General features: G+C 60.3%; 1 protein-coding gene and 1 long non-coding RNA gene across 2 annotated transcripts; one reads left to right on the top strand and one right to left on the bottom strand.

Moving 5' to 3' along the window:
- Nucleotides 1-59: 59 nt before the first annotated feature.
- Nucleotides 60-18,695, bottom strand: ALDH3B1 (aldehyde dehydrogenase 3 family member B1). Its single transcript, XM_040256473.1, has 10 exons — nt 18,633-18,695; nt 14,118-14,280; nt 10,154-10,264; nt 9,932-10,052; nt 9,554-9,639; nt 9,046-9,127; nt 6,501-6,887; nt 5,657-5,823; nt 2,692-2,791; nt 60-749 (listed from the first exon to the last, which is right to left on the bottom strand). Exons 2-10 carry the CDS (start codon nt 14,277-14,279, stop codon nt 559-561), a joined length of 1,407 nt encoding a protein of 468 aa, XP_040112407.1. The 5' UTR covers nt 14,280; nt 18,633-18,695; the 3' UTR covers nt 60-558.
- On the top strand, nt 13,585-21,261 carry LOC120874793. Its single transcript, XR_005723705.1, has 3 exons — nt 13,585-13,674; nt 18,990-18,992; nt 21,251-21,261. It is a non-coding gene; the product is annotated as an uncharacterized LOC120874793 (long non-coding RNA).
- The last annotated feature ends 1,177 nt before the right edge of the window (nt 21,262-22,438 follow it).

Genomic DNA, 22,438 nt, shown 5'->3' with positions numbered 1-22,438 from the left:
GGAGAGAGACAAGGGAGGCAGCCTTCCCCCGCCTGAATGAGGAGACAGGACGCTGGAGCTTAGAGTCAGCAATTATGTTCCAAAATTTAATCCTCACAGTGATCTCAGGAGATATTGTTCGTCACCTCCTCTGTACACCAGAGAGGGGGACAAGTTCAGGGCAGGGACGACTCAGGTCACAGCAGGTCCACAGCAGGGCATGGATCAGATGCCAGGGCCCCTTCTGCACCCTTCCACAGAAAGAGGGGTCCCGAGTGCCCACAGCTGCCTGACTCCCCTGGAACATAGGTGGCCAGCCTGGGAGCCAGAGAGCAGGTTAGTTTCCCACGTGCCCACACCTTGGCCCGTCTTGGTTGTGGGGCAACTGAGGGCCTGAAAAGAGAAGCCTTGGGTGGGAGGAGGGCAAGCACTGGTCTGGACTGTGGCCTTGGCAGGTCTTTTGCCCCTGCGTCGTGGATCCCAGGTCCTGTCTCCCCCAGCCTCAGGTGGCCACGGCAGCAGAGGACTCACGGGCGTGGGCTGGGAGGGACACTCAGTGCCCCCGAGCCTGGGCTGGGCTCACAGCAGGGTGCAGCTGCAGCTGCGGGTCTCCAGGGCCATCAGCAGCACCCTCAGATTGCGTGGAGTGTGGGGCGGGTAGCGGATGGCGTAGATCTTCTCCAACCCCGGGGGGCGCAGCAGGCAGGCGCGGTGGTGGGAGAAGGTGTCGAAGGAGAACTTGCCGTGGTAGTTGCCCATCCCGCTACTGCCTGCAGAGGGACGGGGGGCACGCCAGTCAGGCCTCCAGGGGCCAGCCAAGGGGCGTCAGACACACCTGGGCTCTGCTGGTCACAGGGTATGACCTGAGTGGGCCGCTCACCCCCGAGCCTCGGTTTCCCCACATGTAAAGTGGGCTAATCATGAGATGCTATGGGTAAAGGGCTTAGCCCCACCCTGGCACCAGCACCCAGTCAAATAAATGTTGAGGACGCCAGGTCTGGGGCAAGATGGGTGGACAGTGGGTGAGTGGGTTCCAGGGGTTGGGGGAGGGAAGGATTGGGGGTTTGGGGTTAACAGTGCACACCATAGAAAACAGACAACAGGGACCTACTGTAAAGCACAGGGAACTATATGCAATATCTTGTAATAACCTATAATGGAAAAGAATCTGAAAACGTGTGTGTGTGTGTGTGTTAGTTACTTAGTCATGTTTGACTGCTCTTTGACTACTCCAACTCTTTGAGACCCCACGAACTGTGGCCCACCAGGCTTCTCTGTTCATGGAATTCTCCAGACAAGAATGCTGGAGTGGATTGTCATTCCCTTCTCCAGAGGATCTTCCTGACCCAGGGATCGAACCCTAGTCTCCTGCATCGCAGGCAGATTCTTTATCATTTGAGCTACAGGGAAGTCCTGTGTGTGTGTGTAAAACTGAATTGCTGAAACCAACACATTATTGTAAATCAAATACACTTCAGTTAAAAAAAAGGGAGGCAAGATGGAAAGTAAAGAAAGCAACCCCCCAGTGGATTCTGGGGTGACTCCCTAGGTTTGAATCCCAGCTTTGAACTGGCAAGTGACTTTGCCTCAGTCTCCTCGTGACATGGGGAGACAGTGGCACCACCTTCTAGAGTTGCAGGGACAAGTGTTCAGCCCCATAGATACAGCAAGTGCTATGTTGAGTCCACAATGTCTAGGTAGGGAGACAGTCAAGGACCAGGCAGTAGAAAGTCCAGGGGATGCAGCCTGGTGGAAGCAGGGCCAGTCTGAGAAGGATTCCTGGAGTGGGTGAGGCCTGAGGGATATGGCATTGACCAGATAAAGTGGGCGTGTGGGGGCAGGAAGGCCCCAGACTGAGGAACAACTCGAGAGAGCATTGGAGGTGGGTGACCTGGATGTGCTGGGACTCATGTCAAGCTCCGTGTGGCTGGGGCAGCAGCTAGGGAAACGGGAGAGGAGGCTGGAGTAGGATTCCACGGCCAGGCCAGGTAGGGCTGGCCTCTGGAAGCCAAGTCGGGGTCCTGTGCCTCCGTCATGGGCTGGGAGCTATGGGGGGCTTCGTCAGGGGAGTAAGAGGACCAGGTTCCCCCACTGACAGACCCGCTCACTTCCCTGAGGAGGAGCGACTGGGACCGGAGGTAGGGAGCTAGGCGGGCTGGGGGCCGGGCTTCCAGAAGGGGGACAGCCCAGGCCCAACCCTGGGAGGGCCTGGGATGACCAGGGCAGCCCGCCAGGCCCTGCTGGTCATTTACTCCGGTGCCCGGTGTGGGCCCTCTCATCCACTGAGGAGGAGGTCGCTCAGAGAGGGGCCGTGGTGGCCCCACATCACACAGCCGTCGGGCTTGCTGGGGCCAGCCTCAGAGGCCAGGACCTTGCAGCCGGCCTGGGGGCTGCTAGGGCCTGGTGGAGGGGGGAGCTGACAGCAGCCCCCCATCTCCATCATGGACCCAAGCAGCCGCGGGAGGGCTTGAAGGAGCCGCGTGTAGCCGCACGTGGCGTAGAGAGCACACCCGGGCTGCCCTGTATGCGCCGCCGAGCCAGTCGGGGAGAAAAGCGGCAGCAAGCACCGTGGACGGACTGCACAGTGATGCTGAAAACAACGCAAGCTGTGTCTGTGGGTCTGCCTGCGGACGGAAGTGCCAGGACCGGCATGGAAGGTTCCACTCCAGGCTCTGTGGAGGGGAGCAGGGCAAGGTGAGAGACGGCACCTACCCACTCCTCCAAAAGGCAGGCTGGCCAAGGTCAAGTGCATGAAGCCGTCGTTCCCACAGAAGCCCCCGCTGCTGGTCTGGGCCAGGACCCGCTTGACCACCTGCGGGGGAAGAAGCGGTGAGGCTGGTAAGAGAGCTGCGGGGGCTCTACCTGGCCCCCTCAGGGTCCCGGGGCCCATGGCAGGGTCTGAAGCCACCATGTGAGCTGAAGAGTGGCCTGCCACCCCCACGTCAGCACTGGAGACGTGTGTCTTGAGCCTCCCTTGAGTGTGGTCCACGCAGGCGGCCACGGACACAGACTCAGGTTGGCAGGGGAGGCGGGAAACCCAGCCTCCTCCTGGGGACGTGGAGGGGTGGGCGATTAGGGAGATGCCCCGGGAGGGATGTGAGGTGCCTACTGGGTGTCCAGGAGGGCAGAAGTGAGTAGGAGGGACTCCCACCCACGCAGGGTGAAGGCCAGGTGAGGAGGCCGAGGGGCAGGGAAGCTGTGGGAGGCCTGCGGACTGCGCCGCCGGCAGGACACTGAGATTTGTACTTTGGAAATATGAACTTGACCCCTGCTTGACTTAATGAAGGCCCTTCTTCGGCCTGTGGACAAGAAAGATTCAGTTCAGTCGCTTAGTCGTGTCCGACTCTGCAACCCCATGGACTGCAGCACACCAAGCTTCCCTGTCCATCACCAAGATGAGCAGACACTAAAGAGTTGTTGCACAAAAACTTGGCTGACCCTCAGGTCACAGCTAGATCAGGGCCTCTCACAGAGTGGATCCCCATCCTCAGGGTCAGAAAATCCCATTGAGACCAGCAGTGAGGACAGCAGAAGGCGGAGCTGGGACCACCAGTGCTCAGTGAGGACCCAGGGCAGGGCACGCGGGGTGGGATGAGGGTTTGTGTCACTGCGTGTCCTGGAACAGCATCGGGCAGTCAGAAAAGCTTGAAAGCGGACTGGCCAGATGACCCCCCTCCCTGCTTCTAAACACCTGTGTAGCACTTTCTTTTTTGACTGCTCTGTGCAGCATGTGGACTCTTGGTTCCCCACCAGGGAGTGAACCTGTGCCCCTGCATTGGGAGCAGGTTTAACAAAGCCTTAACTACTGGACACCCAGGGAAGTTCCTGTGTAGCATTTTCTAAAGTTAACATTATGCAGATAAACAAGGGCTCCTTGGAACAGCTGATTCTAGGGCCGGGCAGCTTGTAGACCCAGAAAGGAAGGAAGTGGTGGGAAAACCAAAGGATGGGCAGGTGTCTGGGACAGAGCAGCTCCCAGTGCCCAAAGGCTGGACAGGTCGAACGAAAATCAGGTGGTACTGGGGACAGGTTGAACAAGGAAACAAATCAGGTGGTATTGGGTTGTAACCCAGAAAATAAAGCAGATGCACTGGAGTCCATGCTGATAAAAAGAGCCAGGCTTCCCTGGTGGGCCAGTGGTTAAGACTCCGTGCTTCCACTGCAGGAAGCGCAGGTTCAGTTCCTGGTCAGAGAACTAAGATCGCACGTGCCACATGGCGTGGCCAAAAAGAAAAAAGGCACTGATATAAAGAACCAAGCCAAGATTCCAGGTGGGATATGCAGATGTTCCCGCTCCAGCAGGTAGAGCTTACTCTCACCCCCTTCCATTGAAGGTAAGCTAGACTTAGTGACTTGCTCTCACAGAACAGAACAAGGAAATGGAAAAATAGTCCTTGGTGGAGACCTGTGCCAGACCTAGCCTTGGCCAGGGATGAAGGTTAACCTCATCAGTGATGCATGGATCTCATGGTCCCCTGAAGATGAGCAGACGTGGGCCCTTGGCCCTGACCACTGAGATGGGGGACATTCTGCAGGACAGAGGGCCGGCACCCCATAAGCTGAGAGATGGCCACAAGGGGGCCAGAGGAGCCATGGCAACTAAATGCAGCTCGGGGCCCTGGCCTGGGTCCTGGGGTGTAAAGAAAAACTGGCAAAATCTGTCTAAATCTGGAGTGTGGTTGACAGCAATGTGCCAATGTCTGTTTCTTACTTTTGACCAACGTAAGGGAAGAAACTGCAGTATATGGGCCTTCCCTGGACTCTCTGCAACTTTTCTTTAAATCTAAAAATTAAAAGTTTATTTTTAAAAAGCCTTGCCAGGACTTCCCTGGTGGTCCAGAGGGGAAGACTCCGTGCTCTCAGTGCAGGAGGTCTGTCTTCCATCCCTGATTAGAGAACTAGATCCCACATGCCTGGGGCAACTACGAGTTCACATGCCACAACTAAGACCTACAGCCTAAATAAATAAATAGAAATAAAAAGTAAAATTAAAAAAAAAAGCATTGTCCAGGGGAATCCCCTGGAGGGTCAGTGGTTAGGACTCTGCGCTTCCACTGCAGGGGGCATGAGTTTGAGCCCTGATTGGGAACTAAGACACTGCATGCTGCACGGCACTCCGGTGATGGGGGTGGGGGTCACGGGGAAGCATTGCCCAGTCTATGAGGACTCTCAGGAGTGCTGGGGGTGGGGGACGTGTGTCCTGAGCTGGAGATTGCTGGCCACACGCATGCGAGCCTCCCAAAGGGACCCCAGGGAGGGGCAGGGGACTAGGGCTCATTCTTGGGTCTGCGTGTTCTGGTCATTCATCCCCCTTCAGTCATGTCACCCCATGTTGTGTGTGCCTTCCACGAGCCAAGCACTGAAGGCCAAGATGATGCAGAACAAGAGAGGCCAGGGCTGACGTAGAGGGGATGCTGGACCCTAGAGGAGACCCCGGGGAGCTGCCTGCTAAAGGCCCATGAGAAGGTGGCCTAGCTTGAAAGGCAGCAGGGAGGCCCTACTGCCCCCAGGAGAAAGGAGAGACAGAGCCAAGCGTGCCACCTGTCAGTGCCCCTGAGGGACCAGGACCCCCTGCCCTCCTGCCAGGCCCATTGGTCCACTCTGGTCCTGGAGCCATTGCCCTCTGCTGACCCCACTCCAGTCTCTGCCACCTGCCCCCGCCTGCGTCCAGCCCCACCTGGCTGCTGTTGGAGAAGGCGTACAGGGCCAGGGGCTTCTCCCGACGGTTGATGAAGTCGATCGCCTGGCCCAGGCTCCTCACGTTCACGATGGGCAGAATGGGCCCGAAGATCTCCTCCTGCATCACCGGATCTGTCTCCTGCACGTCCACCAGCACCGTGGGGGCTGCCAGAGACAGGGGCCGGCTCAGCCCAGGGGCGGAGGCCTCTGGCGGGCGGGGCCTCGGTGGGCAGGGCCTCTGGTGGGCGGGCCCGCGGGCTGTCAGGGCCCAGGGACCCGGATGTCCCAGGGATGGTACTCTCCCCGCAGCCGCCGGGAAGCCTGACCTGGCTCGTGGGAACCAGAGAACCACTCAGCCATAGTCTCACAGTCAGAGGGTGATCCTATCTCAGACCCCAGAGCCTGAGGCCCCAGGTCCCAGCCTGTTAGACCCTCCGAGTCGTTCAGCCCAGGAGACCAGGGTTCTTTGTTCACAGCAGAGCAGACGCTCAGGACGGGCTTTGGGAGCTGAGAACCGGAATCGTGGGCACGTAGCACCTGGGGTCGCGTGGCCCGTGGAGCAGCGGATCGTGGGGCTGAAGTTGGGAAGCTGAGCCTAGAACTCTGGGGTCTGAGCTTGGAGAACTTGGGCCAGAGTGTGGAGTCGTGGGGTCGCGGGCTCAGACCCCAGCACCAGGAAACACCGGGGTCACGAAGTCGTGGCACCAGGCTGGGCTGTAGCGGTGGGGTCGGGGGAGCCTCAGAGCCCAGACTCGGGGCCCAGCTGTGGCCCCCAGCGTGGAGGGGCCTTCGCTGGGGTGTGGATGGGGGTGGGGCACAATGGCAGGGAGGGCGGGGCTCACCGATGTAGAGATCGCTTTCGTCACTCTGGCCGCCGATGACCACGCGGCCGAAGCTCAGCAAGCCCCGGAGCCGCTGGAAATGCTTCTGGCTGATGATGCGGCCCAGGTTTGGGGAGCTCTGAGGGTCGTCGCCATAAAAACGGGTGATGGCGCTCTGCAGGGCGGGCACCAGCCGCGCCTGCATCTCGGGGCTGCACAGGACATAGTCGGGGGCCACGCAGGTCTGGCCGGCGTTGAAACAGCGGAAGAAGGCCACCCGGTTGGCCACGGTCTGGGGGTCGCAGTTGTCGTCTACGTAGCAGGGGTTCTTCCCTCCCAGCTCCAGCGTGACGGGCGTCAGGTGCTTGGCGGCGGCAGCCATGATGATCTTGCCAACTTGAGGGTTCCCTGGGCAAGGAAGGAAACCAGAGTGGCTCTCCATCACTTGACCAGGTGGGGCGGCCCCAGCCCAGGGCTGGGCACTCTCAAGGAGGTTCACTCCCTGCCCTGCACTTCCCTGGAGAGGCTTTTGAATGGGGTCTCACCTGGCCTTTCCTTGTCAGTTGCTGCTACACTGGGACCTTCCTCCCATCATCTTCCCCCTACCCCTGCCCTGACCAGCCCCACACAGTGGAAGGTCCCGGCTCCCTCACCTGACTTGCCCGCTTAGACATCCAGGAACACCCCCACATACACACTACAATGTCTCCCGGCTGCTGACCCCAGGCTGGGACCTGCAGGGACTCTTTCTAACCCTCCCCTCTGCAGCCTCCCTTCTCTCCACTGGCCCCTGAAAATGACCCCTGTGGCCCAAGGTTGGCATCCCACTCTAGCTGGTCAACATCTGGGTCTCCCCTCTCTCTGACCTGATGCGGCGGCCCTGGCACCCCCCCTCCAGGTCCCTGCCTCTTTTCTGTGTTGGTCTCCCTGGCCTCACAGTCCCCTCCTCCGCTCAGCCACCCCAACCACTCCTGATGCCCCCCAGGCCTTGAGACCCTCCTGCCCATGCCTGACCCAGGGTCCTGTGCTGCCATTTGTGTTGTGATGACCCTGGTCTTTCTCCCCAGCAACCAGGGCCCGAGGGAGCCCGAAGCCCAGTCACCTCTCTGGTCTCACTTCCTCCTGCTTCCCTGTCCTTGGTCCCCTCTATCCAGGGCCCCTCCTCCCCCGGGTGCTCTCCCCTGACCACAGCTCCTCCCTCAGGGCCTCCTGTCTTTGTCATACACCTCCCTGACTATGAGGCCATCCTAACCAACCCTGCCATGTGCCTTCCCACCTCTGCCCTGATCAACTTGGAATGGGCTCCATGACAACACGGGAGACCTTGCCTTCCTAGCCCTGCTTCATCCCAAGGCCTGGCTGTGCCGGCACGGTCTGCGCTCTAGTAAATGTTCACTGAGCGAGCAAGTGAGCGAGTGAGTGCGTACTGCCCAGGCCACATGCTGTGACAAAGGCTTTCATTCATCCATTTATCCTTAAGACAGGCCTGTGACTTGGGGATGGCCCCTGTCCCACTGATAAGGAAACTGAGGCCTGGGCAAGTCAGGAGATGTGGTTCATCCAGGGGCTGATGGTTCATCGGCCCCTGCACAGACTGCCTTGGGGTCCTGACCTGGACATTGGCCTCTGGGGTCTGCCTGCCTTGCCTCTGCACCCTCGGTCCTGAGGGGCCAGGGATCAAAGCCCATTGAGCTTCGGGGTGTGGCGGTGGAGGGTGAGTGGAGGGTGGGTGGTGGGTCCCCCAGCTGCTTCCTCCTGGTATTCCCCCTCGCCCCGGGAATCTGGAGGAACAGCTGAAAACCCTGCCTCTGCTCAACGCCCCCCCCACCCCCTGCCGTCTCCTTCCCTGTCTGTTATAGTGGCGGCTGGCAGGCCTTGTCCTGGGCTTGCGGCAGGGTCTGGGGAGGAGCGAGGCCGAGACAGCCTCCCTGGCCAGGGACGAGGTGTGCCGTGGGGGAGGCAGGTCTGGCCTCCCTCCTCCAGGGCCTGACCCGCTGACAGGGCTGTCTGCCTCCTCCACCCTTTCTTCTCTTCTGGGAACTCTGTCCTTGTCACCTGAAGCTAGGTGGTGTCTGGGCCCCATGGGCACATGCCAGGGTGATGGCAGGTGACCTCTGGGGGCAAAATCCAGCCTGCCCCAACCCTGGCTAGTGAGGTGGGCACTGCATCTCTTTGTCACCCAAGTCTCCAGACCCTCATCCGTACAGCCTTCCAGAAGGGCTGTGGGGTGGTGAGGGAGTGCCTGGCATAGCCAAAGCTCACTCAGCAAGGGCAGATGCTGTGACGTGTGAAACTGTGACTGGTGGAGAGGCTTGTTCCCTGGGACGGGGTCCAGCTCCCCAAGGGTCCCCAGGGGTCCAGGGCCACTCTCCAGGCTGCTTGTCCTGGAGCCGAGTGCACCCCCCAGCGCTCACCCCCGTGTCCTCCCTGGCTGGCTGTCTACCTATGTCCTCTGAGCCTCTCTCCAGCAGCTGGGGACAACGCCCCGAGTGTGGGGCGGCCTCAGGCCTCTCGCCCCTCCCATCCCGCACGCTCCCCCGACCTGCCCCCGCAGCTGGCCCCTCACCCGTGAAGAAGATGTAGTCGAACTTGTGCTCCAGCAGCCGCCCCGTCTCCTGGGGCCCACCCAGCACCACGGCAAAGCAGCTCTGCAAGGGGGGATAGACAAACGCAGGTTCCCTCTGGGGTCCCAGCCTGAGAGCCCAAGGGGGCTGCCTGCCTGCCTGGAGCCGCTCCCGCCTTGCCTGGCCTGACCCAGCGGTGCCAGGGCTCCAGGTGGGCTGGGTGGGGAGTGGGGAGCCCCCCCAGGGGCCCTGGGTGGGGCAGTGCCAGCCCAGCACGTGTGAGGTTGGGGCCTGGCAGAGTTGGGGTGGGGACTGAGGCCAAGGTGATCAGGCCCTGGGGACAGGCCCCACCCTCTGTTTCACACAGAGGGGAACAGAGAAGCCGGTGACCTGGCCAAGGCCACACAACCCAGAGAAGGTCGGAACTCAGGTCCGCCCCGGGCCCAGGGGACAGGCCTGGCCCTGCTCTGTCCCAGTGTGGCCGCCCGGTCTGCCCCGGGCCCGGCTCACCTGGTCCAGGTATCGGGGCAGCACCTCGGCCAGGACCTTCTCAGTGCTCTTGCTGATCTCCGAGGGTTTCAGCACCACGCAGTTCCCTGTGGGGCGGGGCGGGGAGAGGGCGGGGCCGTGTGTGGCCACGCCCCATCTCCATTTGGTCCTCACACACCTGCAGGGCAGGAGCCCACCTCACTCCCTCTCCAGGTGAAGAATACAGCTGGGCTAGGAGAGGGGCGGTCCCAGCCCCAAGTCCTCACACATGGAAACCAGGCCGTCTTAGCCACCTGGTGCCAGCCCCCTCCAACTCCTCCCTGGCTTTGGGGGTGGCTGTGAAGCCATGAGGCTGGGAGGGGATGGGCAGGGGGCGGGAAGGCGGAGGGTCCCTCTCACCTGCTGCGAGGGCGCCCACCAGGGGCCCCAGGCTCAGGTTCAGAGGGTAGTTCCAGGGAGACAGGATGAGCACCAGGCCGAAGGGCTCCTTCCGGATGAAGGCCGAGTCCAGCTGTGTGGCCTGGGCCGGGGCCAGCATGGTGGAGAACGGTGAGGGCCTGAGACCCCAGCCCCTCAGCCACCCTCCACCCAGAGAGGTCTCCTGACCCCAGCATCACTCACCAGGTTCTTGGACACTTTCTCATCCTTCATCCAGGCCCTCAGGTTCCTAAGGGCCAAGTTAATCTCGTTCTGGCTGATGCTGATTTCAGACACCTCTGCCTCAAAGGCTGACTGCAGGGTGGGTTGGGGGGAAAGCACGGTCAGGACCGGGGTCAGGGACCCAGGATCCGCAGGTGGCTGGAGCCCAGGAGAGGGCTGGAGCCCTGGGAAGGGCAAAGCCTGTCTTATTGACTCGTTCACTCATTCATTTATTCACTCCACATTCACTGAATGCTTGCGGTGTGTGGGTCCCATTCCTGTGCTGGGGATGTAGCGGTGATGAAGCAGACAGAAGACCTGCCCCACAGAGCTGACGGTGTGGTGGGAGTGGGAGGTGCACAGTCCACGTGATGATGAGAATACTGACTACTCCATTAAGATGTGACAAGTGCAACAGAAGGATGAAACAGGTTTTCAGGGTGTGTGTGTGAGTGCCTGTGCGTATGTGTCTGTGTCTCTTTGCTCTATTTTACACAAGATGGTCAGTACCATCCTCTGGGATGGCATGACATTTGAGCAGTGAAGAAAGAAAGGAAGGGAGCCCATGGATACCTGGAGGCAGGATATTCCAAGCTGAGGGTGTGGCATGTGCAAAGGCCCTGAGGCAGTGCAGGCTTTGCTCTCTTCCTGGTTAGCAAGCAGGAGGGTGGGTGAGGTGATGAGGCCTAGCCACTGGGGTGAGGACTGTCGAGCAGAGCAGAGACAGGATCTAACTCAAGTTTGAACAGGACTGTCCGTGTGGCCCCTGTGGCCTGCTTTTGTGGATGTCAGTCTGCAGCAGACACTGAGGACAGGTGTCTCTGGATAATTGCCATCAGTCCCCATAGCCCAGGGGCCAAGGGCAGATTTCAAGGGCAGGAGTCAGAAAGAGGCAAAAGTCAATAGGGACACTGTCTTGATCTCTGCCAGCTGGCATGCCTGCCCCACCCCCATGAGGGAGGAGGGACCCAGCTTGTGGGCTGCAGGCAACTGGAGGCCCATCGCTCGGGACTCCAGAGCCAGGCTGTCCCCGCTGTTACAGTGAGAGTGCCTTCCTGCCAGAGGTGAGGGCGACGGGCCCAGGGGTGCCAGAGCTGAGCCTTGAGCGGGAAGGGTGTGGGGACCCTGGAGGAGGAAGCCCTGTCCACCGGCCGGCTTCAGGCACGCCTTCTACTGTGTCTGTGTTCACACGCCCAGTGAGATCTCCTGTGACCTGTGTGAGGTTTGGGCCTGTTTAAGGGGCTTCTCTGGTGGCTCAGACGGTAAAGAATCCACCTGCAATGCAGGAGACCCGGGTTCAATCCCTGGGTTGGGAAGATCCCCTAGAGGAGGGCATGGCAACCCACTCCAGTACTCTTGCCTGGAGAATCCCATGAACAGAGGAACCTGGTGGGCTGCAGTCCATGGGGTCGCAAATAGATGGACACAACTGAGCAACTAACATTTTCACTCTTTTCAAGGGATGATCTGGACCCCATTGTATGCCATGGAAGAGTCGGCTGTTTTCAGCAGGGGCTGTGTGCCCTCAGGCAAGACCATGCCCTCTCTCAGTCACCTCTGAGGGTGACTGGGTGTGACCACCTGTACCTGGAAGGGCTGCTGGAGGTTAAGTGGGAGGATTCGTGCAGGGCAGACAGGGCAGATGCTGCCTGCCGGGAGGGTGGGAACAGGGCTGGCCGAGACCAGGAGGAGGGACAGATTGGATTTCCTGGGCTGCTGCTCCCTTTATGGAGCCCTGGCTCCTGAAGCCTTGAGGGTTGGAGGCGGGAGGTGAAATCTGAGCTGGAGGGAGAAGAGGGACCAGATAGACCATCGGGTCAGGTGTCACAGAGGCGGACAGGCCAAGCCAGCAGGTGTGCAGGGCAGAGGCTCCGTGGGGGTGCCAGCTCCTAGGGAGCCCAATAAGCCAGGGCAGGGGATGGGAGTCCCCTCTGTCCTGGATCAGGTCCAGTGAGGGACACTTCACACAGGGAGGCAGAACCAGGCCCCTTGGATGTCAGAGAGCCAAGGAGAGGATGCTCTGGCCCCATGGTTTCATAAATGGGACAACAGATGATTCCAGAAAAAGCTGATGAGGGAGCCCGGCTGTAGTCCCAGAGCATGGTGATAAATAGAAGGTTTGAGGACACTAAGAAAGGGGCTAGGCATCACCAGGAGGCCACGTCCTGAGGATAAGTCCTTGTGCCCAGCTTTTGTTATCCCTATGGAATGAGGGTGCCCTGATCCATGACCTCAGATGCCATGAAACCCCATAATCGCCGAGTCCAGGCCTGCTCTGGAGCCAGGGTGGACACCCGGCTGGGAGTCTGCAAATCAGGTGGGTCCTGAGGAGGCTGCAGAGGCACCCCCAGGCCTGCCAGGGCTGACATCTCTCCCACGAACTGGGTGGAGCCAGCAGGCCCAGCAGAATGGCAAAGATGGCCGGAGGGCGGCAAGGGATGACTCCAGGGTTCCCTGGAGAGTTCTGCTCGTGGGCTCAGGAGGGTTGGAGAAGAGCTCGGTGCTCAGCATGAGCCAGTGTGGGACTGCTGCAGCCCCTGGGGACAGTGGCCGACAAGCACCTTGGGCCTGTCCTGGTGTGAAGTGTCAGAATAGCACCTGACCAGCTGGCAAACAGTCACAGCCTTGGAGGGTTATTGGTGGTGAAGAGCAGGGGGGCACCAATGTCCAGAGGTGAGTCTGGACACTGTGGCTTTGTGGCAAGCACAGGGATGTTTTGTCCAGAGAAGAAACCCGAGGACAGCTGTCTTGGGGCAGCGGCAGCCACATGGGTGGGCCCTACTGGCTGAGAGGGTGGGAGGCTGACTACAAGGAAGGATATTTCCTGGGGTCCTGTCAAGGCTACTGCTGGAAACGGCAGGGACTGAGCCCCAGGCGTCCAGGATTTGGAGAGACCATGATGCCCACGGTACCTGGTGAAGCCGGTGTCCCCCCAACACACGCAGCCTTAGGGGTGCGACCCTCCTCTCCGGACCTCACCCCTCGTGTGTCTCCACCTCTTGCCCTCCCCTCCAGCTACGCCAGCCTCCTTGCCGCTCCTACAGCACAAAACACACCAAGCACCTCCTGCCTCAGGGCCTTTGCGCGTTTTGGGCCCTCTGCCATTTCCCCCCTTGTCCCTGGGACCCTTCTCCCTCCCCCTCCACATATCACCATCTCCAGGAAACCTCCCCTGACCCCCACATGCGAAACAGCACCCTGACCCTGGCCCGCTCTCACCCCCTTCACACTGGGAGTGTCTCTCCATGGTATTTATCACCACCCAACATGCTTTGTATTTATTTACTGTCTAATTGTGTCTCTCCCCGGGAGGCCAGCTCCCTGCACTTGGTTTTATTTGTTGTATCCCCAGAGCCTAGAACAGGACCTGGCACATAGTAAGTGTTCAATAAATAGCAGTGGAGTGGGGGAATTCCCTGGCGGTCCAGTGGTTAGGACTCGGCGCTTTCACTGCCGAGGGCGCAGGTTCAATTCCCTGTCGGGAGACTAAAATCCCAAAAGCTGTTCGTGTGCATGCGTGCATGCATGCATGCTAAGTCGTGGTCCGACTCTTTGTAACCCCACGAACTGTAGCCCACCAGACCTCTGTCTATGGAATTCTTCAGGCAAGAATACACGGGAGCAGGTTGCCGTACCCTCCTCCAGGGGGTCTTCCCGACCCAGGGATCAAACCTGTGTCTCTTATGTCTCCTGCATTGGGAGGTGGGTTCTTTTCCACTAGCACCACCTGGGAAGCCCCAAATAGCAGTGGAGTGGAGGTAGAAATGAGCCACTAGATGAATGCAGAAAAGTGGGTTCTGGTGCAGGAAAGGAGGTGGGCGTGATGGCTTTTAGTTCCCCTTTGTGGAGGATGCAGCTGTTTCCCTCCTCCCCACCCCTGCTCCCTTCCCTGCAACCCCCCCTCCCCTCACCCCTGCCCTCCTCCCCCCCCCCCACCCCCACCCACCTTGTGCAGGTCCTGAGCCAGCGCCTCCTGCAGAAGCTGCTTGTTCTCTTGCAGAAAGCGGCTCAGGCCCTTCAGCTGGGTGGCCCGGAACTCGGCCGGCCGTGTGCGCCCCGAGAGGAAGGCCTCCCGCAGCCGCTGCAGGGTGTCTGCGAAGGGGTCCATCCTGCCAGGCAGGGGGCAGCGTGGGTCAGGGTGCCCTCATCTCTGTGGCCCCCTCCCTGGCCCCAGCCCGCACCCAGGTGGGCCCACGGACACTCCCTTGGGGACTCACACGTAATCCCAGGGACCCGGGCTGCCCCACCTACACACACACACACCATACACATGTACACACAGGACACACTTACACACCCAGTGACAGAACTACAGATCACGCCCCTTGGCCAGTGGGCAGGAGGGCCCTGGACCCCAGGGCAGTCACGGGCCCAGGCCTGGGCTGGGGGACAGCTACTCCACAACCCCTAAGGGCGAGCAGGCGGCCAGGGGACCACGGGTCTTCCTGCCGCAGGGAAACGAGCCCTAAGCCATGGCCCCCGCCCTGCTCCGAACCCCTCCCAGAGACGGCAGCACTGAGCCCAGCAAGCCTGAGTGGAGCAACCGGGGGAAGTGTGGCCACCAACGGCCGCTGCAGCCACCTTGTTGGGACATTCCCAACGCAGAATGCGCTGCCACCCCTGGTCCCCAGGCGGGGGGGCCTGCCCAGGGAGGCTGGGCTGGTGGGCAGTGGCTCAGAGGCCGGGTGACAGGACCCCTCTCCCTGTGGCCCAGCTGCACAGCAAGATGGGGAAGGAAGAGCTCGCCTCCCACAGGTGCCGTGGCCCACCCCCACTCCGCGGCCACGGTGCAGGAGAAACGGGGAGTGGGGGTGGCAAACGGTGAGGGGCAGCCCAGCCCGCGTGCTGGCATCAGCCTGGGCGGGCAGGCTGGGTAGGGGCCCTGGCATTCCCCGGGGCCCCTGCCTGTTTACCTGAAGCTCACGAGAGGAGCGCTCTGACGCACTCGGTCCTCGGCCTGGTGCCAAGGACCCATGGGGACCCTTTCCTCCTTCCCTTCGGACTCCCTTCCCTCGGGTCTCTGCTTGGCTGATGCCTCCTTCAGGCAGCCCACCGTGATTACTCCCTTCTATATTCTCACAGTCGTCCCACAACCGTGCTCCCCACCACACTGCGTGTGTGTGTTGCTCAGTCGTGTCCAACTCTTTGCAATTTCCATGGACTGTAGCCCACCAGACTCCTCTGTCCATGGACTGTTGCAGGCAAGTACACTGGAGTGGATGGCCATTGCCTTCTCCAGGGGGTCTTCCCCACCCCGGGATCAAACCTGGGTCTCCTGCGTTGTGGGCAGATTCTCCAACACCTGAGCCACCAGGGAGGCCCACACTGTGTTGTACTTCATGGTAAGTACTGGTTTTCTCTGCCCACTACTCTGTCCCCACCCCCGCATCCCTCTCCTCTCCCACTAGATGGGAGGCAGGGCCCCACTCTGCCTTCTTAGCTCGTCATTTGGGTCTTTGTGCTCCCCATCTGTTAGGATCTCCCTTCCACCTACCAGCTGACAGCGTTTTTTTTTTTTTTTTTAATCAAGGATGAGACCCTGGCGGCCAGTTCGGGGCCCAGGGCATGGCATCAGTGCCCCCAGGGGTGCCAGCTACTGTTAAGTGGACACTGCTGCTACAGCCCTAAGCTTTCTGGAGGGCTCCATGACTGCCAGGGCCCAGCTGCTCCAGCCGACAGGATGGCCTGGCCCGAGGGACACCCTGCCGAAAGCCCGACGGGAGCCCTGAGCTGTCCCCACGCGTGATGGAGGCCTGACTGAGCCCACAGGCCTCCTGCTGCAATCAGGAGAAAGCGGGCAGTGGTCTGGGCACAGGGCAGGCTCCATGTCCCCCAGAGAGGGTGACGGTGCCCCAGAGCAGGGACATTGTCAGGGCCGCTCTCAGCCCCAGGCTCACCCTCCGCTCCAACCCTCCTCCTGGGAAGAAGGCATACTGGCCAGAGGCCCAGGAGCCCAGAGCCTTGAGGACCCCCTGGGCCGCCTTGTGAGCTCAAACCCTGACCCAGCCTCTTCTGGCTATGTGACCTTGGACAAGTCACTTGTCTTCTCACTGCCTCAGTTTCCACATCTGTAAAATAGGGATGCCGATAGCACTTGCTCTGGAGAGGGAAAGGGCAACCCACTCCAGTATTCTTGTCTGGGAAATGCCATGGACAGAGGAACCTGGTGGGCTACAGTCCGTGGAGTCACAAAGAGCTGGACACGACTGAGCGACTAAACCACCACCACCAGTAACGCTTGCTAAATTCTGGAGGATTAAATGACATATCACCCGGGGAAGCAGTGGCCGGTGCCCGCATAGTTAATGGTCAGCTGTGGTTATTGTTACCAAGGGCTCAACAAATATTTATCCCTGTTCCCTCCCCCCTGCCCCCTCTCACCTTCAGATTCCTGCTGATGGATGCTGAGAGCAAACCACACCTGCCCCTCCCTTCTCCGCAGGGTTCCTTTCCTAAGAGTCTCCGCAGAACCCACAAAAATGTGAGGCATCTCGCTTGAAGGGAGCATCTCCCTGTGCAGTGAGGGGCGGGAGCTCTGCGGGGGTGGAGGTCTGGTTGGAACATTCCAGCAGCCTCTCCAGGCGACACTGAGGAAAACTCACACAATAGTGCCCCCTGCAATTTGGTCAGGACCGAGTCCCCCCCTGGGGGGGCCTGCTGGGGAGCAAGGAGCTTGACTCAACCCACATGAGCAGGTGAGCCAAGGCTACCTGTGGGGCCTGGGGCCTGAGGGCACCCTGGGCCTGTGACCTCACAAGGGAGCCGAGCAGCTGCTGTGAACACACGTGCACAGGTTCCTGCACTGGGGGGGTCTCGGGGCCCTGAGCCCACCTCCCTGGGAGCTGTTAAGTCCTTTGATGTAACAAGGGATGGCTTGTTTCCCGGGGGCCCCAGGACCTTCCCTCGAGGCCAGGGGCCTAGGGATGCGCTAGTAAGAATAACGACCAGGCGCTCCAGCCATGGGTACAGCATGGTATTTGGATGGTGTCCCTGAAGGAAGCTGAGGCCCCGGGCCTGTGGCGTCGAGACACTGACAGGCAGGGTGGGCACTCAGGTCTGCCGCCTCCAAAGCAGCATCGGGAAGCCGCTGCTGCCCAGGCCCCGCCCCTGCGTCCTGCCTGATCCTGACGATGAGCTACCTCCCAGCCCCCATCCCTGTCCACCCTCTTGTGCTTTCTGCCTCGGTTTCCCCGTCTATACCACAGTCCCTCTAAAAGCATGTTCCCAGTATGCCATGTCAGGGGCCCAAGGACCTGGGTCCAAATCCAAGATTATCAGTTCGGGCCTCAGGCAGGTGGCTTGGCCTCCCTGTGGCTCTCTTTTCCCATCTGTGAAATGGGCACGATGTCTGTGTCTACCCTGTGGTGCTGAGAAGCGGTTGGTGCTGGGCTGAGCCCCGTGAGTGCTCATGAGGATGGTTCCTGACGATTGTTATTCAGATAAGACCGCAAAGGACGGCTGTGCCGAGAGGGCTGAGAGGAGATCCTGGGGTGGGAACCCAAGGAGACCTTGGCCCAGCGTGGACACCCGCGAGGCAAGGACATCAACTTGGGACCCCATGGGGGCAGGGAAGCAGAGCTGGCAAGAGCGACCGAGGTGACCTTGGTGGTCTGAGGGCCTGGGAAGCCCCTCGACTGTCAGGTGGAGGTCACAGGCTTGCCTCGAAAGCCCCACAGGCCCCAATACTCTAGAGTCTCTAATCTGGCCTCACCCCTGAGGCCATGTAGCCTTAACTTGGATTTTCCCAAGGTCTCCCGCATTCTGGGCAGCAGCCCTCTCCCTTCCGTGGGGACCATGGGGAGCTGGGGACCAACCCTTGGCTGTGGGCTGAGCCAAACCCAGCCCCGCCACATGGAGAGGCTGTGCCGGCAGCTGGACTCCCTGAGGTCCATCTGATAACAGCTTCTCTGCAAGGCCAGGAGGGCGGGCCCCAGCTGACCTTTCTTCCTGGATGTTGGCAGGGTCCATTCCCAAGAATGTGATCGCTCAGAACCACTCACGGTGAACCCTGCCCCAGCAGCGGGTACGTGTGGCCGATGCCCAGGAAATGTGTTGTCAGATGGATGCTTGACGCCGCACCCGCTTTACCCCAGGGACAGGGGTGTATTACTTCTTGGGGCAGCTGGTCTGGAGCTGGGGCCCCTGGCTCCCTCAGTAACCCCAGCCCAGCTCAGACTCAGTATGGGTGCTGGCTGGCCTCAGGGACCCTCGGCTTCTCTCTTTCATCTCTGAGGTTGGGGTGAAGGGAAGTCCCTTCCTCCTCCTTCTTTCTCCCCAGGTGGGCAGAGCAGCTCTGAGAAGACAAAGCTAGCTTCTGCCTGCGACCGTGAGGGGTCAGGCCTGCCCTGACCCAGAGCAGCCAGAGTCTCGACAGCAGCCCAGAGTCCCTGCACCAGCCCGCCAGCAGGCCCCGGCCCTGACCACTGGCTGCTGCATCCCCAGCCGCCACGGAGTACCATACCTGAGGCCCTGCCCAGCTGCCCGTCTTCCTGGTCGGCCGCGCTCTGCCCAGCTGCCTGCCCTGCCGTTATGAAATGTCCAGGGCTGGGCCGGCCCCTGGGGCGGGGCCGCCCTGGCCTCGTGCCTGACTGACTCCGGGCTAGCCGGAGGCCGCAGGCTGAGATTTCATCAGCACTTCCCTCGGTGTGGGGGGGGGCCTCTAGGTCCTTCCCTGGACCACGAAAGAGGGCCAGGGCCCAGAAAAGGCCAACACCAGGCCAGCGTCACACAGCAGGCCTCGAGCAAGCTCTGAGCTGAGGGTCCATCCTGAGGCCTTGGTGGGATGGGTCCTAGGCCCGGCTGGAGGAGGAGAGTCCAGGCAGTGGAATTCTGGTGTGGATGGGGGCTGCAGCCTGGAGCGGCAGGGAAAGCCTACTCCCCACAACCCCCCCCCCCCCGGACCCCTGCCCCTCTGAGCCTCAGTTTCCCATCTGCAAAGTGAAGAGTTCAGATCCAAAGACAGCTAGAGTCCGGAAACACAACCTCAGGGCCCAGAAGGGCTGCAGGCTTCGTCCTGACAGCCACGTGTCTGTGTCCATCAGCACCCTCTCCCCCAGCACCCTACTCATGGCGCCTGTCACCCTTGCAACGTGACATTTTACAAGGAGGAGACAGAGGCCCGGGGGGGGAGGATCTGACCCCACAGGGCACGGTGGCAGGCTGGGACCCACAGGAGAAGGCTGTCGTTCTGCACCAGGCCGGGTCGTCTCCAGCCACCCCCTCCTAACCTCTCGGGAAAGAGCACCGCCCTCTGCCCTCCAGGTGGGCCGCCGCCGTGACAAGTGTGGCCGTGGAGGTTCCCGTGTGCCCGCTCCTCCGCGTCACCCCAGCCCCCACGCCCACACACCTGTCAGAGCCAGCACAAAGGGGGAAGACCCCCCCGCAGGTGCTGGTGTCGGACAGGCGGCTGATTAGGTTACAGGTGTGGGGACAGGCGGATCCTCTGTGCCATCGCCCCAGGCCTGTCGCCCTGGGCCCGCTGCTGCCCCTTCACCTTGGTGCCCTGGGTCTTGCCCGGGGTCATGGCCCAGGGCCTCTGGGCCAACCGGGCCCCCAGGAGATGCTCCTCACAGCCCCCGCCCTCTCCGCGGCCCCTGCATACCTGGGAGGGCAGGAGAGGCCTCCGGGACCTCCTACAGGATCTGGTAGCCCCCCAGAGGCTTCAGCCACTGGGATGGGGTAAGGGGCTGCTGCGGCCCCCGTCCTATGTGTGGCATGGAGCCCCCAGCCGCTGCCTGTCACGTGGCTTGGCATGTGACAGCCCTGCCCTGCTGCCTGGAGCTGAGCCAGGCAGAGGCAGAGCCAGCGGCAGGCGGGGCAGGGCTGGAGCTGAGCCTGGCATCGGTCAGCCTGGAACCAGGCCCAGAGAGGGGCAGTCATTGATCTAAGGCCACACAGCAAATCAGGGACCCACCTGGGGAGACACTGGTGGGTGCCACGGGTATCGCAGGATCCTGAGAGGCCCCTCCCTGACTGGGGATCCCTCCTGCAGGGGTTACCCCTGAACTTGTCACAAATTCAGCCTGGGAAGTCCCCAGAGAGGACTGTCCTTCTGGCACAAGGGTCCTCACCTGGCCTGGGAGTGAAACTCCCTGAGCCTTAAGAGGCACCGCCCCCTGGGGAGGAACAGGGAGCAACCCCCTCCCCTCTCTGGGTTGGATGCCTCGTGTTGATCCTTAAAGCTCCAGGGGCTCAGAGGGACCTGGGGTGACACCCTTGTCCCAGAGAGCTTGGGATAAATGGGGGGATGTTGCCAAGGTACCAGTAGGAGCCACTCCTGGAGCCAGTCTGGTGGTGGCAGGGTCTTCCGAGGACCCAGGTCAGCCGGTGGAGCAGGTGTCGGGGGAGCACAGAGGTCAGCGGCTGGCTGTGGGGGGCTCATCTGACCAGCGGGGCCCTGCCCTTCTGCAGCTCCTCTGGGTTTCAGATTGCAGATCTGGATGAAAAGACCCTTGTGATCGTGGCCTTTGGGCTCCCTCTCTGGGCAGAGAGATGGGGGAAGGTGAGCAGGTCATGGGCTAAGGCATCACGTTCATTCATTCTGTCCCTCACCTGATGAGCCTGGCTCACAGCGCCTCAGATCCCAGCATCTGACCTCCTGGCCTGCTCCCCAGGCGACCTTAAACAAGTCCTGAACCCTCTCTAGGCCTCTGTTTCCTCCCCCTAAAACGGGGTCGATGCTCTCTGCCTCACAGGGCTGCTGTGAGGGTGATATCCAAGCATGTCTGGAAAGCCTCTAGTATACGGTAGGTGCTCAGTAGGTATGAAGGGTTTTCTGCCCCTTTCCCCACACTCCTAAGGGAGTGGCCACCCCAGGCCTTGTCCCCGGGGCCCTGCCCCCGCCTTCCTTCTTGCCCCCAGCTTTGAAGGCAGGACCTGTCTCCGCCCCGGCCGCCACCCCCACGGAGGCCAGTGTGACCCAGCGGGGCAGTCACAGGCCACTGGGTGCAGTGCCCAGTATACGGTCGGCCCTCATTTGTGTGCTCACGTAGCAAAGCTTCACCAACACATGACACAAACTCTCGTGTAATTCTCAGATCTGAACTTCACAGATGAGACAACAGACTCAGAGAGGGCCAGTGGCCAGGCCAGGGCCGCACAGAGGGACAAGCGGGGATTCTATCGCGGCCAGGTCTGAGTGCTCAGCCCTCGGCGTCTCCAGGGGGCCCTGCTGTGTTGCCTAGGAGCCAGGTGGGGGTTACTCACTCCCAGGAGCCTCCGGGTCTCAGTCTAAAGCAGCGTTTATCCTGGACACGTGCTGTGGCACATCGCAGATTCAGTTCAGTTCAGTTCAGTCGCTCAGTCGTGTCTGACTCTTTGCAACCCCATGAATCGCAGCACGCCAGGCCTCCCTGTCCATCACCACCTCCCGGAGTTCACTCTGACTCACGTCCATCGAGTCTGTGATGCCATCCGGCCATCTCATCCTCTGTCGTCCCCTTCTCCTCCTGCCCCCAATCCCTCCCAGCATCAGAGTCTTTTCCAATGAGTCAACTCTTCGCATGAGGTGGCCAAAGTACTGGAGCTTCAGCTTTAGCATCATTCCTTCCAAAGAAATCCCAGGGTTGATCTCCTTCAGAATGGACTGATTGGATCTTGTAGTCCAAGGGACTCTCAAGAGTCTTCTCCAACACCACAGTTCAAAAGCATCAATTCTTCGGTGCTCAGCCTTCTTCACAGTCCAACTCTCACATCCATACATGACCGCAGGAAAAACCATAGCCTTGACTAGACAGACCTTTGTTAGCAAAGTAATGTCTCTGCTTTTTAATCTGCTGTCTAGGTTGGTCATAACTTTTCTTCCAAGGAGTAAGCGTCTTTTAATTTCATGGCTGCAGTCACCGACCTCCCAATAGCTTGTGACAATCGTCATCCCCGTGGTTCTTAGTGTTTTTTATGATTTTTTAAAATAGTTATTTTAATCAATTTTGTTGGCTGCACAGGGTCTTAGGTGCAGCGTGAGAAGATCTTCAATCTTTGTCGAGGCATGTAAGAGCTAGCTCCCTGACCAAGGATCCAACCCGGCCCCCCTCTGCTGGAAGTGTGGAGTCTTAACCCATTGAACCCCTAGTGAAGTCCTCCCATGTTTTTTAGTTTTGAAAAATGGCAAAAATCTGCCTCAAGGCCACAGGAGCAGTGGTAGGGGAATTAGCAGTGGACCCTGAGCGCTCTTTTGGATTCAGTGTCGGGGCGACGCTTTGCGTGACCTCTGGAGCTGTTTCAGGGTGTTCGAATCAGGAATGATGTGTATGTCTCCTGTTTGCTTTT

The sequence above is a fragment of the Oryx dammah genome, unplaced genomic scaffold, assembly GCF_014754425.2.
Source record: "Oryx dammah isolate SB20612 unplaced genomic scaffold, SCBI_Odam_1.1 HiC_scaffold_15, whole genome shotgun sequence".
NCBI lineage: Eukaryota > Metazoa > Chordata > Mammalia > Artiodactyla > Bovidae > Oryx > Oryx dammah.
This window is presented reverse-complemented; position numbering and strand designations above follow the sequence as displayed.